This window comes from Mustelus asterias, chromosome 10 (genome assembly GCF_964213995.1).
Source record: "Mustelus asterias chromosome 10, sMusAst1.hap1.1, whole genome shotgun sequence".
Lineage (NCBI taxonomy): Eukaryota > Metazoa > Chordata > Chondrichthyes > Carcharhiniformes > Triakidae > Mustelus > Mustelus asterias.
In genome coordinates, this window is record NC_135810.1 from 101,160,621 (window position 1) to 101,182,033 (window position 21,413).

The window sequence follows — 21,413 nt, forward strand, 5'->3', positions numbered from 1 at the left end:
GCCCATATTACAAGTTGCCACAAGAACAAGGCAGATGCAAGCAAAAAGAGGGCAGGAAAATATTGGAAAAGGATACGAAAATGCAGTGACAAACATTACTTAAATATCCCACTATGGTAAAGTACTCAGAAGTTTGTGTAATTTTTGTTTACTATGCTTTCTTATTTGTGATCAAACCAGAAGGCTGATTACACTTAAAACATTTCATTTTGACAACAGTTGACTGAGCAGTTCCAAATTAACCCTTCACACGCAACAGATCTCAGCAACATTTCACTATTCCACTTATGTTGGTTTAAAAATATTAGCTTCAGGATGTGCTCAAGACCACATTTGTGGTCCTATTCTATTTGGACTGAGATTTTGGTGAACCTTCTCTCTGAAGCCCTGCTGTCGGTGCTCCCATACACAGATGTAACCTTCCAGGATTTTAGCCGGAGTGACCATGAAGGAATGCTGATACCACGAAAGCAGGATGATGTTCAACTGGAGGGAAACTTGCAGGTGGATGTTGACACAACATTGTTGCTTGTCCTCCTTAGTGATAGAGGTCGCAGGAGAGGAGAGAGTGCTATCAAGTAAACCTGCTGAATTGCTGTGGTGTATCCTGTAGCGTACGCAAAAGACACAATGTGCCCATGGAGGTTGGGTGTACTTTTAACCCAATTACAAAGCTGACCAAGTGGACTACTTTGCCCTGGGTGGTGTCAAGCTTCAAGTGTTGTCACAGCTGTGAATGAGGAACATTCCATTAGACTCCTGTATTGAGCATGTTGTTGGTTGATGTTCAGATGGCACAGTGGTTAGCACTGCTGTTTCACAGCTCCAGGGACCCAGGTTCGATTCCGGCCTTGGGCGAGTGTGCAAACTCCACACATTCTCCCAGTGTCTGTGTGGATTTGCTCTGGGTGCTCCAGTTTCCTCCCAAAGATGTGCAGGTTAGATGGATTGGCCTTGCTAAATTGTCCCTTAGTGTTAGGGGGATTAGCAGGGTAAACACCTGGGGTTACGGGACTGGGTGGTATTGTAGTCTGTGCAGGGTTGATGGGCCTCCTTCTGCACTGTAATGATTCTAGGATTTCTTTTTTTTTGAGTAGACAACAGGAATTCCACTCATTGCACAATATACACCCTTCACTTTAGCCAGTGTCCATATGGTTGTTATAGTCGAGTCCAATCAGGGGGTGATCATGCCAAAATGCTAATGGTGCTTCGAGTGCCAAAAGGAGATGGTGGGTTCTTTTCTTTTTCAGGATGTTTTTCACTTCTGGGGCATGGATATTACCCATGGCTTCCAGGTCCTGCTATAGGCGAACAGGAACAAAATCATCCACCAGTTCCACTCACTACCTTGGAGGGATGAGGCAGCTGAAAATTCCAAGAATACTGGTTTTCCGCAGGGATGCCTTGGGTTTGTCCGACAATCGCAAGTTTTGTCTTTGGATTCAGTTAGGACTCACTGGTGGCTAATTCCATGAGCTGATTTCAATATGCTAGGGCTATATGGTGCCATACTTGCACAATTGCTATACAATGGCAAAGCAGCTAGTTTTACCTTCCTGCTGGCAGGGAACTCTCCTGCCCATGTTCGGATCAAGCAGCTTGGATAGCAGTGGTTCTGGTACAACTGTGGTCTCACAAGCAGGTTGTGACTAGGTAGGGGACTCCAACATTTTACTGATGATTGTGGAGAGGTCAATAGAGAGGTTAATAGCCATGGGATTTACACTTCTCTTTTTCGGTAAGATGTGCTTGGGAAAGCACCACTTTTTCCTTTATATTATCAGGTGCTCATGCTATCCAGGCCTTCAGAAGTTGAACCTGACCTAATTAGAAAGAGTATTGGATGAGGAGAAATTTCTTTACACAGAGGGCTGTGAATCTTTGGAATTCTCTACCGCAGAGGGCACTGGAAGCTCAGTCACTGAGTGTGTTTAAAAGATAGAAATTGATAGACTTCTGATTAACAAAGGGTTATGGATTAGTGTGGGTCAAGGGGCATTGAAGTGCCTGATAGGCCTACTTCTATTTTTAAAGGATTCAAATGGTGATCCATTTTTTTCCCTCCACCAACCCATGGGGAGAAAAAAGTCTTATAACAAACACAAGCAGGATCGACTTTGAACAACTGAGTACAATGGAGTTGAGCAAATGATCGACCCAAGCAGAGGCTGATTAAAATGATAACTTTTTGTAGTCTAAATCCCATTATGATTTGTGCATTTGTTACCAGATATGACGACGCACCATCTGAAAATGATAAATATATGAAACACTGTATAGATTTTATTTTTAAACAGAATACAATGGCATTTAATTCCAATTGGCCACAATTTGAGATACACAAATTGCCAAACCCTACAAGTGCTAGAACAATTGTTCTATCAGAACCTAGAACAATCTTTTCCGTCAGTCCAGAGGTGTTTTGTCATAATTAACATTGACTTGATAGATAGAAAATAGAATCCCTACAGTACAGAAAGAGGCCATTCAGCCCATCGCGTCTGCACCGACCACAATCCCACCCAGGCCCAACCCCCATATCCCTACATATTTTACCCACTAATCCCTCTAACCTACGCATCTCAGGACACTAAGGGGCAATTTTAGCATGGCCAATCGACCTAACCCGCACATCTTTGGACTGTGGGAGGAAACTGGAGCACCCAGAGGAAACCCACGCAGACACGAGGAGAATGTGCAAACTCCACACAGACAGTGACCCAAGCCGGGAATCGAACCCAGGTCCCTGGAGCTGTGAAGCAGCAGTGCTAACCACTGTGCTACCGTTGTTTGGAGTTGTTTTAAGTTCCGAAGCTAGGGGAGCTTTTCCTCCAGAGCTAGCCAAATTAAAAACTATTACTGGGAGGAAATTTAGGCTTTTCTGCAAATGAAGAGAGTCAGGTTCGTTCCCAAGTTATTATTGTGGCTGAGGAAGTAATTAGCAAGTTAATATTTGACAAAAATATTAAGACTTCTAATTTGGTTACAAATATGCCTTTTGTCTTGTACAAAAATAAATATGACCCAATTAATGCACCTTATGATTAAGATTTGCTGTGCCCCACTAAATATTACACCATAATAATCAAATTTGCTTACAAATAGAGTGGAATCTTCCCATATTGGGACTAAATCCCATGGCAAGGAGGGTGGGGCAGAACAAAAACCAAGGAGTGCTTCCCATCGCAAGAGGCTGATAGGAAACTTGGTCATATCTCTGGGCCCCAACCTCATTAATTATGCACCCAAAGATTTAGTGCTGTATTCCGTGGTGGGCATGATGGCACCAAACATCACTGAAAGAAGAATATGGACTTCCTGAAAAAGATGATCTCCGGGAACCCTGGAGGCTGGAAAATGACCTGCTTGATGTCACCGAATCTGGAAGATCCACATACAGATGCTCCCCCCCGCCCCCACTGCTGTGGTGTTCCAGGGTTGCTGGTGGCCTACATCCTATACTCTGCAGGCAGCAGCCCAGATTTCTGTATGCCACATTGACCTAGACTAGCATGTTTTTCCTTTGGCATTGTTTAAAAAGTTTATTTATTAGTGTCACATGTAGGCTTACATTTACACTGCAATGAAGTTACTGTGAAAATCCCCTAGTCGCCACACGCAGGCACCTGCTCGGGTACACAGAAAATTTAGCATGGCCAATGCACCTAACTAGCACGTCTTTTGGACTGTGAGGGGAAACTGGAGCACCAGGAGGAAACCCACGCAGACACGGGGAGAACATACAGACTCCGCACAGACAGTGACCCAAGACAGGAGTCGAACCCAGCTCTCTGGCACTGTGAGACAGCAGTGTTAACCACTGTGCTACCTTAATGGGAAGAGGAAAAATATTTGGGTCAGGCCTTCATCTGCATCCCATTAGCGAATTGCAAATCCGCTTCACCCCAGTCAGTGGTTTTGCCATTCTGCTATGGTGGGCACCATAAGATCCCACGGAAAATTCACACCAGTGTAAAACCAATTCTTGGACTCCTGCCAAATTCTCACTCCCACACACCATTGAACCTGTCAATCAGTTAGTGATGCCATGGGAGAATCCCACCCATTACGCAAGAGGAAACTATGCTTGGGTTGATCCGTTTCTCCAACTTCCTATACAATTCAACAGTTCCCAAAGTAGATTCACTCCAATTTTTAAAAAAATTCCAAAATACATACTTACTGCAAAGATTATAGACTTTATAGTGATCTTTGTGCTTGGTGTCAAAAAATCTTGCAACTTCCTGTGAAAATATTTTATATTAGGTAATTGCGTGCTTACAGCAAATATCTGCAATCCTTGAGTTTGCTCTGAAAGTAACATTTTGCTAAGGACCCGATCATGTCAAAGTATACACACAGAATAAATTTCAAAATCTGACTCATAATACAATAGGTTGAATCTTCAATGAAACGCCACAATACCTGGTTTTGTTACCATGTATTCATTCAGGGCATTTTATTTAAATGCCTACAACTTTTAATAGCAAATTATATTTTTTTAAATGGAGAATTGCAATTCTATTTGGTGGACACAATCTCCCCCTGCCTGTGCTGCATATGGGTACTGAATTCACATTCTAGTTCAACACAAGCAAAATAGCAAAATAGACAGGATCTCCACACTGTGAGCAAGTGTCTAACTCACATCCAGTCACTTAGAACAACTGAAACAAAATCACTGTCTGCTACTACAATTTTAGGTTTAATCCACATATTGTAGCACTCTTTGGGAAAGTGAAGCACAAAGAGAGAAATATGCCCAATAAGTCATTTTTGTTAAAACTGGAAGAGCTATTGAGCACAAGAAGTTCCAGAAACAAGGTTAAAGTCCAACAGGTTTATTTGAATCACAAGTGGACTCCACTCACCGGATGACGGAGCAGCGCTCCAAAAGCTCGTGATTCCAAGTAAACTTGTTGGACTTTAACCTGGTGTTGAGAGACTTCTTACTTGCCCACCCCAGTCCAACACCAGCACCTCCACATCATTCCAGAAGCAAGAGAGAGATAAACTGGTCATTAGATGAACATTTTCCAGGTCTGATTGAACCTAAAACTTTAACTCATTTTCCCACAGATATTATGCTACGGAACATTTCAGTTTACATTTCAAATTTCCAACAACCCCAAATTTTGCTTCACATTAACTTTAGGGGTCAGAAAAACTTCCCACAAGACATACACCCACGTGAATAGGCAGGCCAGGTTTCAGTTTAACATCAAAATCTGGCAACACAGCAGTAGTCTGTGCTGCACTGTAGTGACCGTTGAGATTCTACATTCCATCCATGGGTAGGATCCTGGATCTGCTCACTCAGGACATGACACTACATACTAAATGAATGCGCCAAATCGGGGAGTATAGAGGAAAGCAATCACATGTGGAGGTACAGTACCATCATAAAACAGGACACAAGAAAAGGGCTTCAAGTTCACTTCATCTGGAAGAAAATTAGCCCAGATTGTCGTGGCCAGGTGGCTAAACATTTACAACCATTATTGCATCGAAACGGACAGCAATTCCTGGGGTCCATCACGTACAGAATAACATGGAAATCCAGACATTGTAATCAGTGATTCTAGACTTCTCCAGAGAGTGCACAGTTGAGACACCCAGAAGTGAATCAATGGAATTGATCAAACTCTCACTTACATGCAATTAGTCTTGCTGCAAAACCCATTGTTGAATGAGTTAATAAGTTTTTAAACCAGCATTTCAAGGTCATAATTATTGCTAAACACCCTCACTAGCTCCCCAAGGCTAATTTTAGGTTTGCAGAATGCCAAGTTTCTCTATGATTTAAAAAAATTCACATTTTCAAAAAAAGAGGAACTTAATATTTCTTAATTTCAGCTCATCTTAGTAGGATGCTATCTGTAAATTTTTAAATCAAGTGTGTTTAAACTTGGTTTGCTGTGTGCTTGGACACAATGTGATTGACTATTTACCGGCTAGCTATCATCACTGCTGTTGCATATTAAGAAGTCTCACAGCACCAGGTTAAAGTCCAACAGGTTTATTTAGAATCACGAGCTTTTGGAGTACTGCTCCTTCATCAGATGAGCAGCTCACCAGATAAAGGAGCAGTGCTCCAAAAGCCGTGATTCCAAATAAACCTGTTGGACTTTAACCTGGTGCTGAGAGACTTCTTACTGTGTCCACCCAGTCCAATGCCAGCATCTTCACATCATGGTTGCATATTAAGTGATCCCTTGAATTGGCACCAGATTTAAACTGCCAACAAGAAAGGGGAAAACCACACACAACACTAGATATGCGGGCCACCTCAGGAGGTCAGTAGTGACCACTATTGCTTTGCTGCTGACAAGTAAATCTAGGCATTTTTAGAACTATTTAGGATTAAAATCTGTATTTGCCAATCTTCTTACTTCAAAAATACTACAGTACTGCTCACACATAAATCACTGGTTTTCTCATGTGCCTAACACATGCCCCACTACTTTTTAAAACAAACTTCAATCCCCTCAGTCATTTCTCCAAGAAAAAATATTTAGTTACTGGATTCTCCCTTCACACAAGATAATCTTGGACGTTTTGATTGGCTAATATATTCCCTCCATATAACATGATGGCAAACAAGTCTAACAAAAAGTTAAGTGAGCATTAAAAATCTTTGGGTGCTAGGAACAGTGATCCTTATCTCTCAAAGCACTCAGACTTCCATTAAGATGGAGAGATACTCGAGACAAACATTCCCTTGGAGGTGCACTTTCAGGTGTAGAGATGAAACTATTCTGTTGTGCAGTTAGTCAGGCAAAAACCCAGCAACACAAGAAAAACAACATTAATTTACTTTGATGTGTGGTAATGCAATAAACAGTATCGAGATTAGAGCCCAACGTTGGCTAAAGCCAAGGCTCTACAAAATGCTCTTTGGAGGGACCACCAAGAAAAGAAACTTAACACAACAGGATCATTCCTCCACCTCACCCTAACTCCAAGGAGATGCATGATATCAGGGAACAACGGTCACTGCACATCTTTACTTGGCAAACTACCAATTACTCAGTTCTGCTTTATCCAAGTATAATAGGGTTATTCAATATCAGAACAGAAACCTCACTGATGTAGAGACAAGTTGTTACTTGATGTCCGATCACACAAAAAGCACAAAGTCAAATAAGTCAGAGATAAAGAATAAAGAATGTTCTGCTCAAGTCCAAGTCAGTTGGAGTGGGACAAGAGAAGAGTGTGTTGCGTGGAAAAAGAAATTCAAGTCACCAAAATTCTTTCACTAAGCCACTAGGAATCAATTGCTGACATGTCCAATTTAACATTCAATATATGAACAATTTTAAGAAAATTAATAAAAAGGCACAGTGGTTAGCACTATTGTCTCAAGACACCAGAGCCCTGGGTTCAATTCCAGTCTTGGGTCACTGTCTGTTTGGAGTTTGCACATTCTCCCCATGTCTGCATGAGTTTCCTCCGGGTGCTCCGGTTTCCTCCCACAGACCAAAGATGTGCAGGTAGGTGGATTGGCCAAGCTAAATTCACCCTCAAGTGCTCCAAGATGTGTAGGTTAGATGGATTAGTCATGGCAAATGTGTAGGGTTACAGGGATAGGGTGGGGGAAAGACAGAGTTGGTGCAGACTGATGGGCCGAATGGCCTTCTTCTGCACAGTAGGGATTACAATTCTAACATGCATCAAAAATGAAAGTGCTGAAAGCATACAGGGCCCAGGAAGCCATCATTTCTCTGCAGCCAGCAACAGTATAGGGATTAAAGAGAAACAAAGACTGCAAAATGCCATTTGTTGCTTTGAAGGCAAGCGTTAAGCACATTTCTCTGCCAATGAAGCTTTTAAAAAAAATTGGAATCAGCAATGAGTGGGGGGAGGGGTGGGAAACAAATCTTACACCTGCAAATACAGAATAAAAGTTGGGTGTACAACTTTTGTTCTTGCAACAGTTAAAGTTGTGCTGGCATCTTCTCAGACACTATTTAAACTGTGACTTCTTCATTTACATACGAGAAGGAACAAAGGTGTTTAAAGTAAGTGCTTCAGGAAGGTGGGCTGGATATTTTAAGCTGTCAGTCGAGATCCTGTTCAGCTGATTGAGCATACCTTTTGAGCTGTTGGGTTTCTTCATGTACCCATGCACACATTAGGGCTTACGTGAATGCTGAACACTTGGAGTAGTTACCCTCATCCATTCCCTTCATAAGAGGCAAAAAATACATACACTCGCTACAAACGGGTTACCCAACTAATCAATATCAAAAAAAGCAGAAAATGCTAGAAACAAACACTCAGATCAAGCAATATCCGTGGAGAGAAAAATAGAGTTAATATTTCAGATTTATGACCCTTGTGTTCGGATCTCAGTTTCTATAATCCTGACCTGCTGAGTATTCCCAGCATTTTCTGTTCTCATTACAGATTCCCAGCATCCACAGTATTTTGCTTATATATTGGCACCCAATTGTCAAAACTGCTTAGGAATAAAGAGATTATATGGAGAGGAACAAGTTAATTTCAGGACTATTTCAGCAAGTCTTTCAGTTTGCCAGATCTATCAAATTAAGTTTCTTTAATAATGTATGGAGATACATATGCGCGAATGAGCACAGCATTCCATCCTTTACATAACAAATGCAACACACATGACACCACCAATTGCAAACTTGGGTATGATTTATAACAAAAGTACCCAGAGAATTGAGATTTATTTATTTACTTGCAAAATGGCCTTGCGATGAGGACTATACCGTCAGGACCTAGGAGATGCAACAGGCATGCTTCATGAACTGCTGGGGGTGGCGCATGGTAGCACCATGCCACACAGCTCCAGGGACCTGGGTTTGATTTCCTAGCTTGGGCGACTGTGTGTGGGGAGTTTGCACGTTCCCCTTGCGTCTGCGTGGGTTTCCTCCGGTTTCCTCCCACAGTCCAAAGATGTGCAGGTTACGTTGATCGGTCATGTTAAATTGCCCCTTAGTGTCCCAGGATGTGTAGTTTAGAGGGATTAGCAGAGTAAATATGTGGGGCGACGGGGATAGGGTTTGGGATGGTGCAGACTTGATGGGCCAAGTGGCCTCCTTCTGCACTGTAGGTTATGATTTCTATGATAGTAGGTAGATAGTTACAGGGAGTAGTGATGAGGAGAAAACAGCAATGTGTACAAATCAGAACATTCAGGCTTGAAGGTGGTTATATTAGAATAGCACAGAAAAAAATTACTGCGGATGCTGGAATCTGAAACAAAACCACTGGAAAATCTCAGCAGGTCTGACAGCATCCAAGGAGAGAGAATAGAGCTAATGCGGAGTCTCAGGTCATCCTGACTCAAAACATTGGTTTGGGTCTCTCTCTCCACAGATGCTGTCAGACCTGCTGAGATTTTCCAGCATTTTCTGTTACTGTGCTTATTCTTCTCGGGTGGCTAAAGGCACAGGGCTGGGAGGAGCTGTTGAAGTAAAATTGGCAACTTGCTGATAGTATGCATGATATGACAGGCAGTTGGTGGCGTAGTGGTATTGTCACTGAGACCCATAGTAATGCTCTGGGGGACCCAGGTTCGTATCCCACCACAGCAGATGGTGAAATTTTAATTCAAAATCTGGAATTAAATGTCTAGTGATGACTATTCATAGAATCCCTACAGTGCAGAGAGGGCCATTCAACCCATTGAACCTGCACCGACAACAATCACACACAGGTCCTATCCCCGTAACCCCACACATTTACCTTCCTAATCCCCTAACACTAAGGGACAATTTATCATGATCAACCTAACCCGCACATCTTTGGGCTGTGGGAGGAAACTGCAACACCCGGACGAAACCCACACAGACACGGAGAGAATGTGCAAACTCCACACAGACAGTCACCCGAGGCCAGAATTGAATCCGGGTCCCTAGCGGTGAGGCAACAGTGCTAACCACTGTGCCACACAACTAGATTGTCATAAAAACCCATCCGACTCACTAGGGAAGGAAATCAGTTGCCCTTACCTGGTTGGGCCTATACGTGACTCCAGATCCATAGCAGTTTACTGTCCTCAGGGAAGGACAATAAATGCTGGCCCAGCCAGTGATGCCCACATCCCATGAACAACTAAAAATTACAGCCACACCATGGAGAGTTTAATGGCAGAGGTATCACAGAGACTTTGTCCTGAATATGTCAAGCTCTCAAAGATAGCAGCAAGGATGAATTTGGAAAAGGGGAGTCAGGTAACCGGTAACGATGTCGGCTTCTCCACACGGAGGGTGGTCAGTGGAAGTGTTTGGACTGTTTCATTTTGAAGGCAGTCATTATTTACCACTCATTTCCCCAAGTACAGATTTGTTCATATTCTGCTGTCTCGTGGCATGAGTGGCAAAAAAAAAAATGGAGATGTGAAATAGAGTTGAACATGAAAATGGATATCAAATAGACCCATTAGTGGTCTCATGCGAGGGGAAACAAAAATCTTTGATGAAAGAGTTGGGTCAAGAATGTTACATTGAGATACTTGTGGAAACATGCTGAGGCCACAATGACTTGATTACAATAACCACAAAACATTTTCCTGTGATTAGGTAGGGCTCCAGCTCACAAAAAGTCTGGCCTCATAATATGATTAGTTTTGCTGGGTTAACTTGACACCATATGCAGTCAAATGCTGCCTTAAATGCAGAGGGCAGCTATATCCACTTCTCTGGCATTCAGCTGGTGGTGTGTAGATGCAAATGGCTCAGATGGATTCAGAACCAAGAGTTGAGAAGCAGGTTGGCACCACGTATTACTTTATTCCACCTACATGTTTACAATTAGGAAGAGGCTGGGTAGGACTTGTCCAGCTTTTTGGAGTAGGAAATTTGCTATAGGTGCTAATATCTTGTTTGTAGATTAATAGAATCGCCTTCCTCATCCCACCAGCCACTAAAGGTTTGTGCAATGTAATTGGATGCTCATGCAAACAGGATAAAAGGAGCACATTGAACAGCAAATAAAGCTTTGGATATAGCATTTACACAAACTACTCCAATATAAAAAAGAACGAGCATAAAGTCATGAATGGATGTGCCCATTCCCCAAGTCAGTTCAACCAATTTGCCTTATTGATATCGAAAGGATTTTGCAGTAGCAAAAGTCAAGCCATTCACCCAAGAAAAAAAAACTATCAAAAAATAATGATTTAATGGATTGGCTACTCTTAGGCAGCCAGAAATGGTCACCTCATTGATGATCTACAGTTTGATTGTCCAGAAAGCTTTGCTCGTGTTGGCAGGTCTAGATTTCACTACTTGTATAATTGCTACACAAGATGGTATGATCTTAATGGATACCAACAGCCTTGCAGTTAGAAACAGTGTGTGCAATGCTAAAAATGCTTACATTTCCTCTGCATTTCGCATACTGATCACCTTATACCACAGTTTTTTTAAAAAAATAATCGGCTACCAATTGCCTCATACTCTCAATGACTGCCCTAAAAACAAGGTAAATCCCTCACTTTTGTGGAGTAGGTGTCAATATATTTTTTAAGACAGCTAATTTTTCTGACTTTGACTTCCCTTTGGAGGTCTAATTTGTCTCCACAAAGTTTTGCTTTGGGATACTTCAGCATAATATTTTAAAATACTTGGAGGGGTTCAAGCAAATCAAAATGAAGAGAGCCCCTCATTGGACTAGGTTAAATTAAACACTCAATTCCACAAATTTCTAAACCTTGGGCTAAAGATTCAAAACACAATGTGGGAAGAGACTGAATCTGTGGGATTAAGGTTTGATCTAGGTCAAATCTTCAATTATGCAATTCCTAACGTCGGGGGGGAGCTATATGATAAATGGCAGAACCATAAAGGGTGTAGATACGCATAGGGACCTGGGTGTGCAAGTCCACAGATCCTGGAAGGTGATGTCACAGGTGGAGAAGGTAGTGAATAAGGCACATGGCATACTTGCCTTTATAGGACGGGGCACAGAGTATAAAAGTTGGGGTCTGATGTTGCAGTTGTATAGAACGTTGGTTCGGCCGCATTTGGAATACTGCGCCCAGTTCTGGTCGCCACACTACCAGAAGGACGTGGAGGCTTTAGAGAGAGTGCAGAGGAGGTTTACCAGGATGTTGCCTGGTATGGAAGGGCTTAGTTATGAGGAGAGATTGGGTAAACTGGGGTTGTTCTCACTGGAAAGACGGAGGATGAGGGGTGACCTAATAGAGGTGTACAAAATTATGAAAGGCATAGATAGGGTGAACGGTGGGAAGCTTTTTCCCAGATCGGTGGTGATGTTTACGAGGGGCCATAGGTTCAAGGTGAGGGTGGGATGTATTTAACACAGATATCAGAAGGACGTATTTTACGCAGAGGGTGGTGGGGGCCTGGAATGCGCTGCCAGGCAAGGTGGTGGAGGCGGACACACTGGGAATGTTTAAGACTTATCTAGATAGCCATATGAACATAGAACATAGAACATAGAACATTACAGCACAGAACAGGCCCTTCGGCCCACGATGTTGTGCCGACCTTCATCTGAAACCAAGATCAAGCTATCCCACTCCCTACCATCCTGGTGTGCTCCATGTGCCTATCCAATAACCGCTTAAATGTTCCTAAAGTGTCTGACTCCACTATCACTGCAGGCAGTCCATTCCACACCCCAACCACTCTCTGCGTGAAGAACCTACCTCTGATATCCTTCCTATATCTCCCACCATGAACCCTATAGTTATGCCCCCTTGTAATAGCTCCATCCACCCGAGGAAATAGTCTTTGAACGTTCACTCGATCTATCCCCTTCATCATTTTATAAACCTCTATTAAGTCTCCCCTCAATCTCCTCCGCTCCAGAGAGAACAGCCCCAGCTCCCTCAACCTTTCCTCATAAGACCGACACTTCAAACCAGGCAGCATCCTGGTAAATCTCCTCTGCACTCTTTCCAGCGCTTCCACATCCTTCTTATAGTGAGGTGACCAGAACTGCACGCAATATTCCAAATGCGGTCTCACCAAGGTCCTGTACAGTTGCAGCATAACCCCACGGCTCTTAAACTCCAACCCCCTGTTAATAAAAGCTAACACACTATAGGCCTTCTTCACAGCTCTATCCACTTGAGTGGCAACCTTTAGAGATCTGTGGATATGGACCCCAAGATCTCTCTGTTCCTCCACAGTCTTCAGAACCCTACCTTTGACCCTGTAATCCACATTTAAATTAGTCCTACCAAAATGAATCACCTCACATTTATCAGGGTTAAACTCCATTTGCCATTTTTCAGCCCAGCTTTGCATCCTATCTATGTCTCTTTGCAGCCTACAACAGCCCTCCACCTCATCCACTACTCCACCAATCTTGGTGTCATCAGCAAATTTACTGATCCACCCTTCAGCCCCCTCCTCTAAGTCATTAATAAAAATCACAAAGAGCAGAGGACCAAGCACCGATCCCTGCGGCACTCCGCTAGCAACCTGCCTCCAGTCCGAAAATTTTCCATCCACCACCACCCTCTGTCTTCGATCAGATAGCCAGTTACCTATCCAATCGGCCAACTTTCCCTCTATCCCACACCTCCTTACTTTCATCATAAGCCGACCATGGGGGACCTTATCAAACGCCTTACTAAAATCCATGTATATGACATCAACCGCCCTACCTTCATCAACACACCTAGTTACCTCCTCAAAAAATTCTATCAAATTTGTGAGGCACGATTTCACAAATCCGTGCTGACTATCCCGGATTAATCCGCATCTTTCTAAATGGTCGTATATCCCATCCCTAAGGACCTTTTCCATCAATTTACCAACCACCGAAGTCAGACTAACCGGTCTATAATTACCAGGGTCATCCCTATTCCCCTTCTTAAACAGAGGAACAACACTTGCCACTCTCCAGTCCTCCGGCACCATCCCCGTGGACAGCGAGGACCCAAAGATCAAAGCCAAAGGCTCTGCAATCTCATCCCTCGCCTCCCAAAGAATCCTAGGATACATTTCATCAGGCCCAGGGGACTTATCGACCTTCAGTTTATTCAAAACTGCCAATACATCCTCCCTCCGAACATCTATTTCCTCCAGCCTATTAGCCTGTAACACCTTCTCTTCCTGAAAAACATGGCCCCTCTCCTTGGTGAACACTGAAGAAAAGTATTCATTCATCACCTCGCCTATCTCTACTGATTCCATACACAAGTTCCCACCACTGTCCTTGACCGGCCCTAACCTCACCCTGGTCATTCTTTTATTCCTCACATAAGAGTAAAAAGCCTTGGGGTTTTCCTTGATCCGACCCGCCAAGGACTTCTCATGTCCCCTCCTAGCTCTCCTCAGCCCCTTTTTCAGCTCATTCCTTGCTAACTTGTAACCCTCAATCGAGCCATCTGAACCTTGTTTCCTCATCCCTACATAAGCTTCCCTCTTCCTTTTCACAAGACATTCCACCTCTTTTGTGAACCACGGTTCCCTCACTCGGCCATTTCCTCCCTGCCTGACAGGGACATACCTATCAAGGACACCCAGTATTTGTTCCTTGAAAAAGTTCCACTTTTCATCAGTGCCTTTCCCTGACAGTTTCTGTTCCCATCTTATGCCCCCTAATTCTTGCCTAATCGCATCATAATTACCTCTCCCCCAATTGTAAGCCTTGCCCTGCCGTCCGGCCCTATCCCTCTCCATTGCAATAACAAAAGACACCGAATTGTGGTCACTATCTCCAAAGTTCTCTCCCACAACCAAATCTAACACTTGGCCCGGTTCATTTCCCAGTACCAAATCCAATGTGGCCTCACCCCTTGTCGGCCTATCCACATATTGTGTCAGGAAACCCTCCTGCACACACTGCACAAAAAGTGCCCCATCCAAACTATTCGACCTACAAAGGTTTCAATCAATATTTGGAAAGTTAAAGTCCCCCATGACAACTACCCTGTGACCCCCACACGTATCCATAATCTGCTTAGCAATTTCTTCCTCCACATCTCTATTACTATTTGGGGGCCTATAGTAAACTCCTAGCAACGTGACCGCTCCTTTCCTGTTTCTAACTGCAGCCCATATTACCTCAGTGTGCATATCCCCCTCAAAGTGCTTTTCCGCAGCCGTTAAACTATCCTTGATTAACAATGCTACTCCTCCACCTCTTTTACCAGCTTCCCTACACTTACTGAAACATCTATACACCGGAACGTCCAACAACCATTCCTGTCCTTGTTCTACCCACGTCTCCGTAATGGCCACAACATCGTAGTCCCAAGTAGCAATCCACGCCCCAAGTTCATCCACCTTGTTCCGGATGCTCCTTGCATTGAAGTAGACACACTTCAACCCATCTTCCTGTCTACCGGTACCCACCCTTGACCTTGATACCTTCCCCAATATCTCACCACCCTCAACACTGACTTCCGGACTACAACTCCTTTTCCCACTCCCCTGACAAATTAGTTTAAATCCCCCTGAAGAGCCGTAGCAAATTTCCCTCCGAGGATATTGGTGCCCCTCTGGTTCAGGTGCACCCTGTCCTGTTTGTAGAGGTCCCACCTTCCCCAGAACGTGTTCCAATTATCCACGTATCTGAAACCCTCCCTCCTGCACCATCCCTGCAACCACATGTTTAAGTGCACTCTCTCCCTGTTCCTCAACTCGCTATCACGTGGCACTGGTAGCGTACCAGAGATGACCACATGTTTTGTCTTTGCTCTCAGCTTCCAGCCCAGCTCCCGAAATTCCTGTTTTAAATCCCCGTCCCTTCTCTTACCTATGTCGTTGGTACCAATGTGTACCATGACTTGTGACTGTTTCCCCTCCCCCTTAAGAATCCGGAAAACACGGTCCGAGACGTCACGGACCCTGGCATCCGCTAGGCAACAAACCATCCTCGAGTCTCTTTTGCTGCCACAGAACCTCCTATCTATCCCTCTAACTAACGAGTCCCCAATAACTATTGCCCTCCCGCTCTCCTCCTTACCCTCCTGAGCCACAGGGACGGACTCAGTGCCGGAGATCCTCTCACTGCGGCTCACCACTGGTATGTCGTCCCCCTCAACCGTATCCAAAGCGGAATACTTATTGCTAAGGGGAACGACCACAGGGGATCCCTGCACCGACTGCTTCTTCCCAGCCCCTCTCACCGTCACCCATCTATTTTCATTCCTCGGAGTAACTGTATCCCTGAAGCTTCTGTCTATGGCCATCTCTGCATCCCTAATGATCCCAAGTTCTTCCAACTCCAGCTCCAGTTCCCTTACACGGTTTTGGAGGAGCTGCAGAGTGGGAATGGAGGGATACAAAAGAATGGTCTAGTTTGGACCAGGGAGCGGCGCGGGCTTGGAGGGCCGAAGGGCCTGTTCCTATGCTGTATTGTTCTTTGTCCATAAAACTGGCACTCATTCTAGAAATTGCACAACGCCCTAGAGCCAGAATGCACAGAGCAAGTCCTTTAGACACCAGGTAAACCTACATCATGAATTGTCTTTATTTTTCTTCATCATGGTTCCATAATTGGCTAGCTAATAAATTAAAGCAAAGTCTTCATTCTGAAATTTATGGGGAACCTTCAAGGTCTTGGGAATTTGAATATTAATGTGCGAGAGCATGCACATCACCCATCAATGGGCATTAAACACCAATAAGTCACCACCATTGTACTAAAGTGCATCACCTATCAAGCCAAATTAATGAGCAGTTATATCTAACACTGCACAAATAAATTTCCCATTTGAAACGATTGAAAAGATTCTGAATAAAAAGCTAAGGTACCTGACAGATTAAACCAAGCTCTTCTAAAATTATAACTGACTTCAGAGCAAACTTGCTTATAAATCTAAATGCCATTTTTATACTGGAGTTTGACCAAGGTGATGATGATTTGCCTCAAATGATTACGGGGTTCGAAATTTTTGTTCACTCCTTTATTTTTCAATTAGCCCCAAATTTTGGGAGTGCCATCTGATACAACCAGCATAGGTTTTGTTTAGACAGCAACCTCACTCCCTGCCAGTCGTGTTTCAAAATACAAAATTGCTTTGTGTACATTTCTTCTGAAACTCTTTTCATAAACATGGACAGTCCCGGCTTCTCCCCAATGAATGGCATAACTTGGAACTAAAAAGGTTTTGAGTGGTAGAGGGGGGGGAAAAAAAGAGATAAAAGGACAAACACAAAATAAAAATTTGTTTCAGGGAAAGCATGGTGTTAACAGCACTGATCAAATTAGACTATGTCTTTTCTTAAGGTGGAGATTTTTTTTTTTTTACTTCCACACCTTCATCCCCAACCCCACTCTTCTCACCCCTGCACCCTGCCCAAAGTCACTCCCACCTCCAGCTAACCCTACTCCCATTATCTTCTGTCCTCCACTCAACCCCACTCCTCTCTTTTCCATCCCATTCAAAATCCAAATAAGCCAACCTAAAATGCTCAAATGCCTGTTTTCCCCCAATCTGTTGTGTTTGCCATTGTCAAACGAGTTAAAGTACCTCATCCAGATCATTATTTCCTCACTCTAACTCCACATCCCTAATTTGGATCAGACCTTGAGCAAAAGCATGGAGGAATTAGAAGGCAACCTCTAACTCTGCTCAATTTCCAGGCTGCTGGCAATTGCAAAGTTTATTCTACAATATGGGAAAACATATTGCATTATGAATGATACATTAAGAACAGTTTGGTCTTTTCGCGAAATACATACTCAAACTCAAAATAACTAAGCAGTGGGACCTGGAGAGATGGTGGAGTTTCCATCAGTAACAATGAAGGAGGAGGAGAAAAGGGAATGCAGGACAAGTGGAAATGTTCAATTTTAAAATTAACACTTCCATTATTCAAATAATTCTATTGCTATGATGTTAAAGTATTTCAAAGCATATGCAAGCTGAAACCCAAGGCCAGGAGGGGCCAAATTTTCCTCCCAAGAGCCTGGCATGCACAGAAGCTGCCAGTTTAAATGCTGCTTTTTGGCTTTCTCTGGTTCCACTATCCTTGTGTCAAAGTCAATCTGGGACCCACACAGATTCTAAATTGTGTTTTAGCTAGCTTTGAAGCCAATGAACAAACCTCTGGCTCCAATCAATCAGATTGATCGATTGGGCAAGGTTGAGCTGTGGAAACACCTACTCAAAATGGTTTATTTTTAAAAAAACAATATTTGGCACCAAGCCCACAACCAATAAAATCCATTGTTGTGGGGAAAGTATGCCAGTCAGCCAACAACATACTCAGTTCAATTCTACTGCACAACTGAAAATGAAAAACATTTCCACCACCAGAAATATAAATGTTAACTCCTATAGATTGTGATCACCATAAAGTATTGAGATTGTGATCACATGTGTAAAGCAAAGAATGCAAGTGATTTGAGACCAAGGTTGAAACTAACCAAAAGTCCATTAGTTGTAAGATAAATTCCCCAGTTATTGCACTTAAAGTTTACAGCACAGGAAAAAAAAGAGGGATTTGGACCAACTAGAAAAATGGGCTGAAAAATGGCAAATGGAATTTAACGCAGACAAGTGTGAGATATTGCACTTTGGAAGGACAAACCAAAGAAGAACGTACAGGGTAAATGGTAGGACTCTGAAGAGTGCAGTTGAACAGAGGGATCTGGGAATACAGGTACAGAATTCCCTAAAAGTGACGTCACAGGTGGATAGGGTCGTAAAGAGTGCCTTTGGTACATTGGCCTTTATAAATCAGAGTATCGAGTATAAAAGTTGGTGTTATGGTAAGGTTATATAGGCATTGGTGAGGCCGAATTTGGAGTATTGTGTACAGTTTTGGTCACCTAGGTACAGGAAGGATGTAAATAAGATTGAAAGAGTGCAGAGAAGGTTCACAAGGATGTTGCCGGGACTTGAGAAGCTGAGTTACAGAAAGAGATTGAATAGGTTGGGACTTTATTCCCTGGAGCGTAGAAGATTGAGGGGAGATTTGATAGAGGTGTATAAGATTTTGATGGGTATAGATAGAGTGAATGCAAGCAGGCTTTTTCCGCTGAGGCTAGGGGAGAAAAAAACCAGAGGCCATGGGTTAAGGGTGAAAGGAGAAAAGTTTAAAGGGAATATTAGGGGGGGGCTTCTTCACGCAGAGAGTGGTGGGAGTGTGGAATGAGCTGCCGGATAAAGTGGTAAATGCGGGGTCACTTTTAACATTTAAGAAAAACTTGGACGGGTTCATGGATGAGAGGGGTGTGGAGGGATATGGTCCAAGTGCAGGTCAGTGGGACTAGGCATAAAATGGTTCAGCACAGACAAGAAGGGCCAAAAGGACTGTTTCTGAGCTGTAATTTTCTATGGTTCTATTTGGCCAACTGTCTGCGCCAGCCTAAAATCCACCCAACCTAACCTCACTTTCCAACATTTGGTCTGTAGCTCTGCACTTGCATCTAGGAGATGCACGTAGTGCAATTGAAACATTAAATTTCCACCAATACAGAGTAGCATCTGCTCAGGTTTCTATAGATGGATCAGCCATCTGCATGTCCTTTGATGGATCAAACAACATACTTTTGAGCACAGCAGTTTTGCAGCGCCACAGCTCAGAGCAAAAAGCAATTTAGACCAGGCTGCTAAATTATAAGCCACTTAGTATCCTAATATAATATACAAAATCCCTTTGGTCAGCTAACTTCTGAATCACATTGGCCCTTTCTTTTCTTTTATATCTTTTTAATTTTAGTCAAGTCACAAGTCAGACACTTCCATAATTTTACCATCACAAGAGCTCCAATTGCCAGACACTCAACATACAGGGTGAATGAATATGAGCATGTGCTCATACAAGCAGGAAAAATGATTCCGTTTGTCAATTATGTACCATTCTAGAAAAATTTCACTATGGGCACAGATTTGATCATCTGGGATATGCAAAATATCGAATCTGTTCAGAAACAGAACAGGTCAGCAGGTAAAGCACATTCCATATTTCACTTTCACTGTTAAAATAACAAAATTCTTCAAAGTCCTTTAAGCTTAGTTACTCAATCTAGGCAATGATCTCCAGAGTCCCACTAAGGCAATGTCGAAAGAAAGCTAAATTGTCTGGAAAATAGGTTCCATCTGGTCTGTCCCACCCTTTATAACATCAACAAGATATCCCAAGGCATCAAAGCACCATACAGCAGAGTGTGTGTCATTATATAATTAATTGTACAATTGAACATAAAAAGGTTCTCAGACAAAAAGGAACTGGATCACGAAAAGCCAAGACTCCATTGGAAAATCCCAATGGTCAACTCCAAGTCAGTATGTTTGGAGATTTCTTTTTGAGATAAATTTTGCACTGGACACATTAGCATTAGCAAATGGAAAACGCATCAAGTCACCACCAAATACACCCAAATCGGGTATCACTCACTAGATGCAGAGCAAAAGCTCCCTCTACCTGCCTCAAGCTAACAGATCTATTCCATACATAGGAAAATATTTCCACCTCGCTCAAGTTATATCAACAACATTTTCTATATTGTGCCAAATTGGAAAGATTTTGCTCAAAAATGATCCAACCTCATTTTATATGGGAATATAACTAACTAATTAAGTGCTGGCACATTTATTGTGCCATCCTTTTATTGTGTATGCATCACGCTTTTAAATATTGTTGTGTAGTCCAGCTAGATAAAATCCAGTTACTGTTCCTAATCCAAATCCGATAGAGAAAGGGGTTCCATCTCATTTTGGTTCGTCTCCCCTTCAGTTTTCTGTGGCCACTTTGTCAATCAGAAAATTCAATATTGTGCAAATATCACCTTCCTCTAAATAGTTAATGAATAGCAGATCAACAAGGCACCCGAAAAACACATTACTTGAACCTAGAAACAACTTAATTTAGTCACTACAGCATTCACCCTCCAGTAATTTGTATATTTCACTATAATCAGGTTCAGAAACATTATCTTAAAGAAACCTACTTTCATACCCAAAATACAAATAGAACATTTCATTGACAAAATGAAACAAAATAGCCAATTCAGCCAAGCAAAATTAAATGGTTAAGATCACAATTTAGAAAAACTGCATTTATGGCTGCTTTAAATGTATTAAAACTTTACCTCAATTGGATTTCTGTAGAGTGACTGCTTCCCGGAGGATGGGAATGACATGGCAATGACTCGATCTGTAAACAGCACATAGGAAAATTAACAACCGCAGGTGAATGATCCTCATATACCCATCACCATTGTGTAGTGGACTGAGCAACTAATGTTCATAGAATCCCTACAATGCAGAAGGAGGCCATTCGGCCCACCCAGGCCCTATCCCCATAACCCCATGCACTTACCATAGCTAGTCCTCCTGACACTAAGGGGCAACTTAGCATGGTCAATCCACCTAACCTGCACATCTTTGGACTGTGGGAGAAAACGCATGCAGACACGGGGAGAACGTGGAAACTCCACACAGACAGTGACTCAAGCCAGGAATCAAACCCAGGTCCCTGATGCTGTGAGACAGCAATGCT

The 21,413-nt window shown here is 42.9% G+C and overlaps 1 protein-coding gene across 1 annotated transcript in view; it reads right to left on the reverse strand.

Annotated features, from left to right (window-relative positions):
- The window catches only part of tpte (transmembrane phosphatase with tensin homology), a 69,309-nt gene that overhangs the window by 24,775 nt on the left and 23,121 nt on the right, over window positions 1-21,413 (reverse strand). Inside the window, exons 8-9 of the mRNA XM_078222322.1 lie at window positions 21,004-21,068; window positions 4,187-4,247 (exon numbers count right to left, since the gene is read on the reverse strand). Coding sequence (XP_078078448.1) covers window positions 4,187-4,247; window positions 21,004-21,068 — 126 coding nt within the window. The remainder of the gene's footprint in view (window positions 1-4,186; window positions 4,248-21,003; window positions 21,069-21,413) is intronic.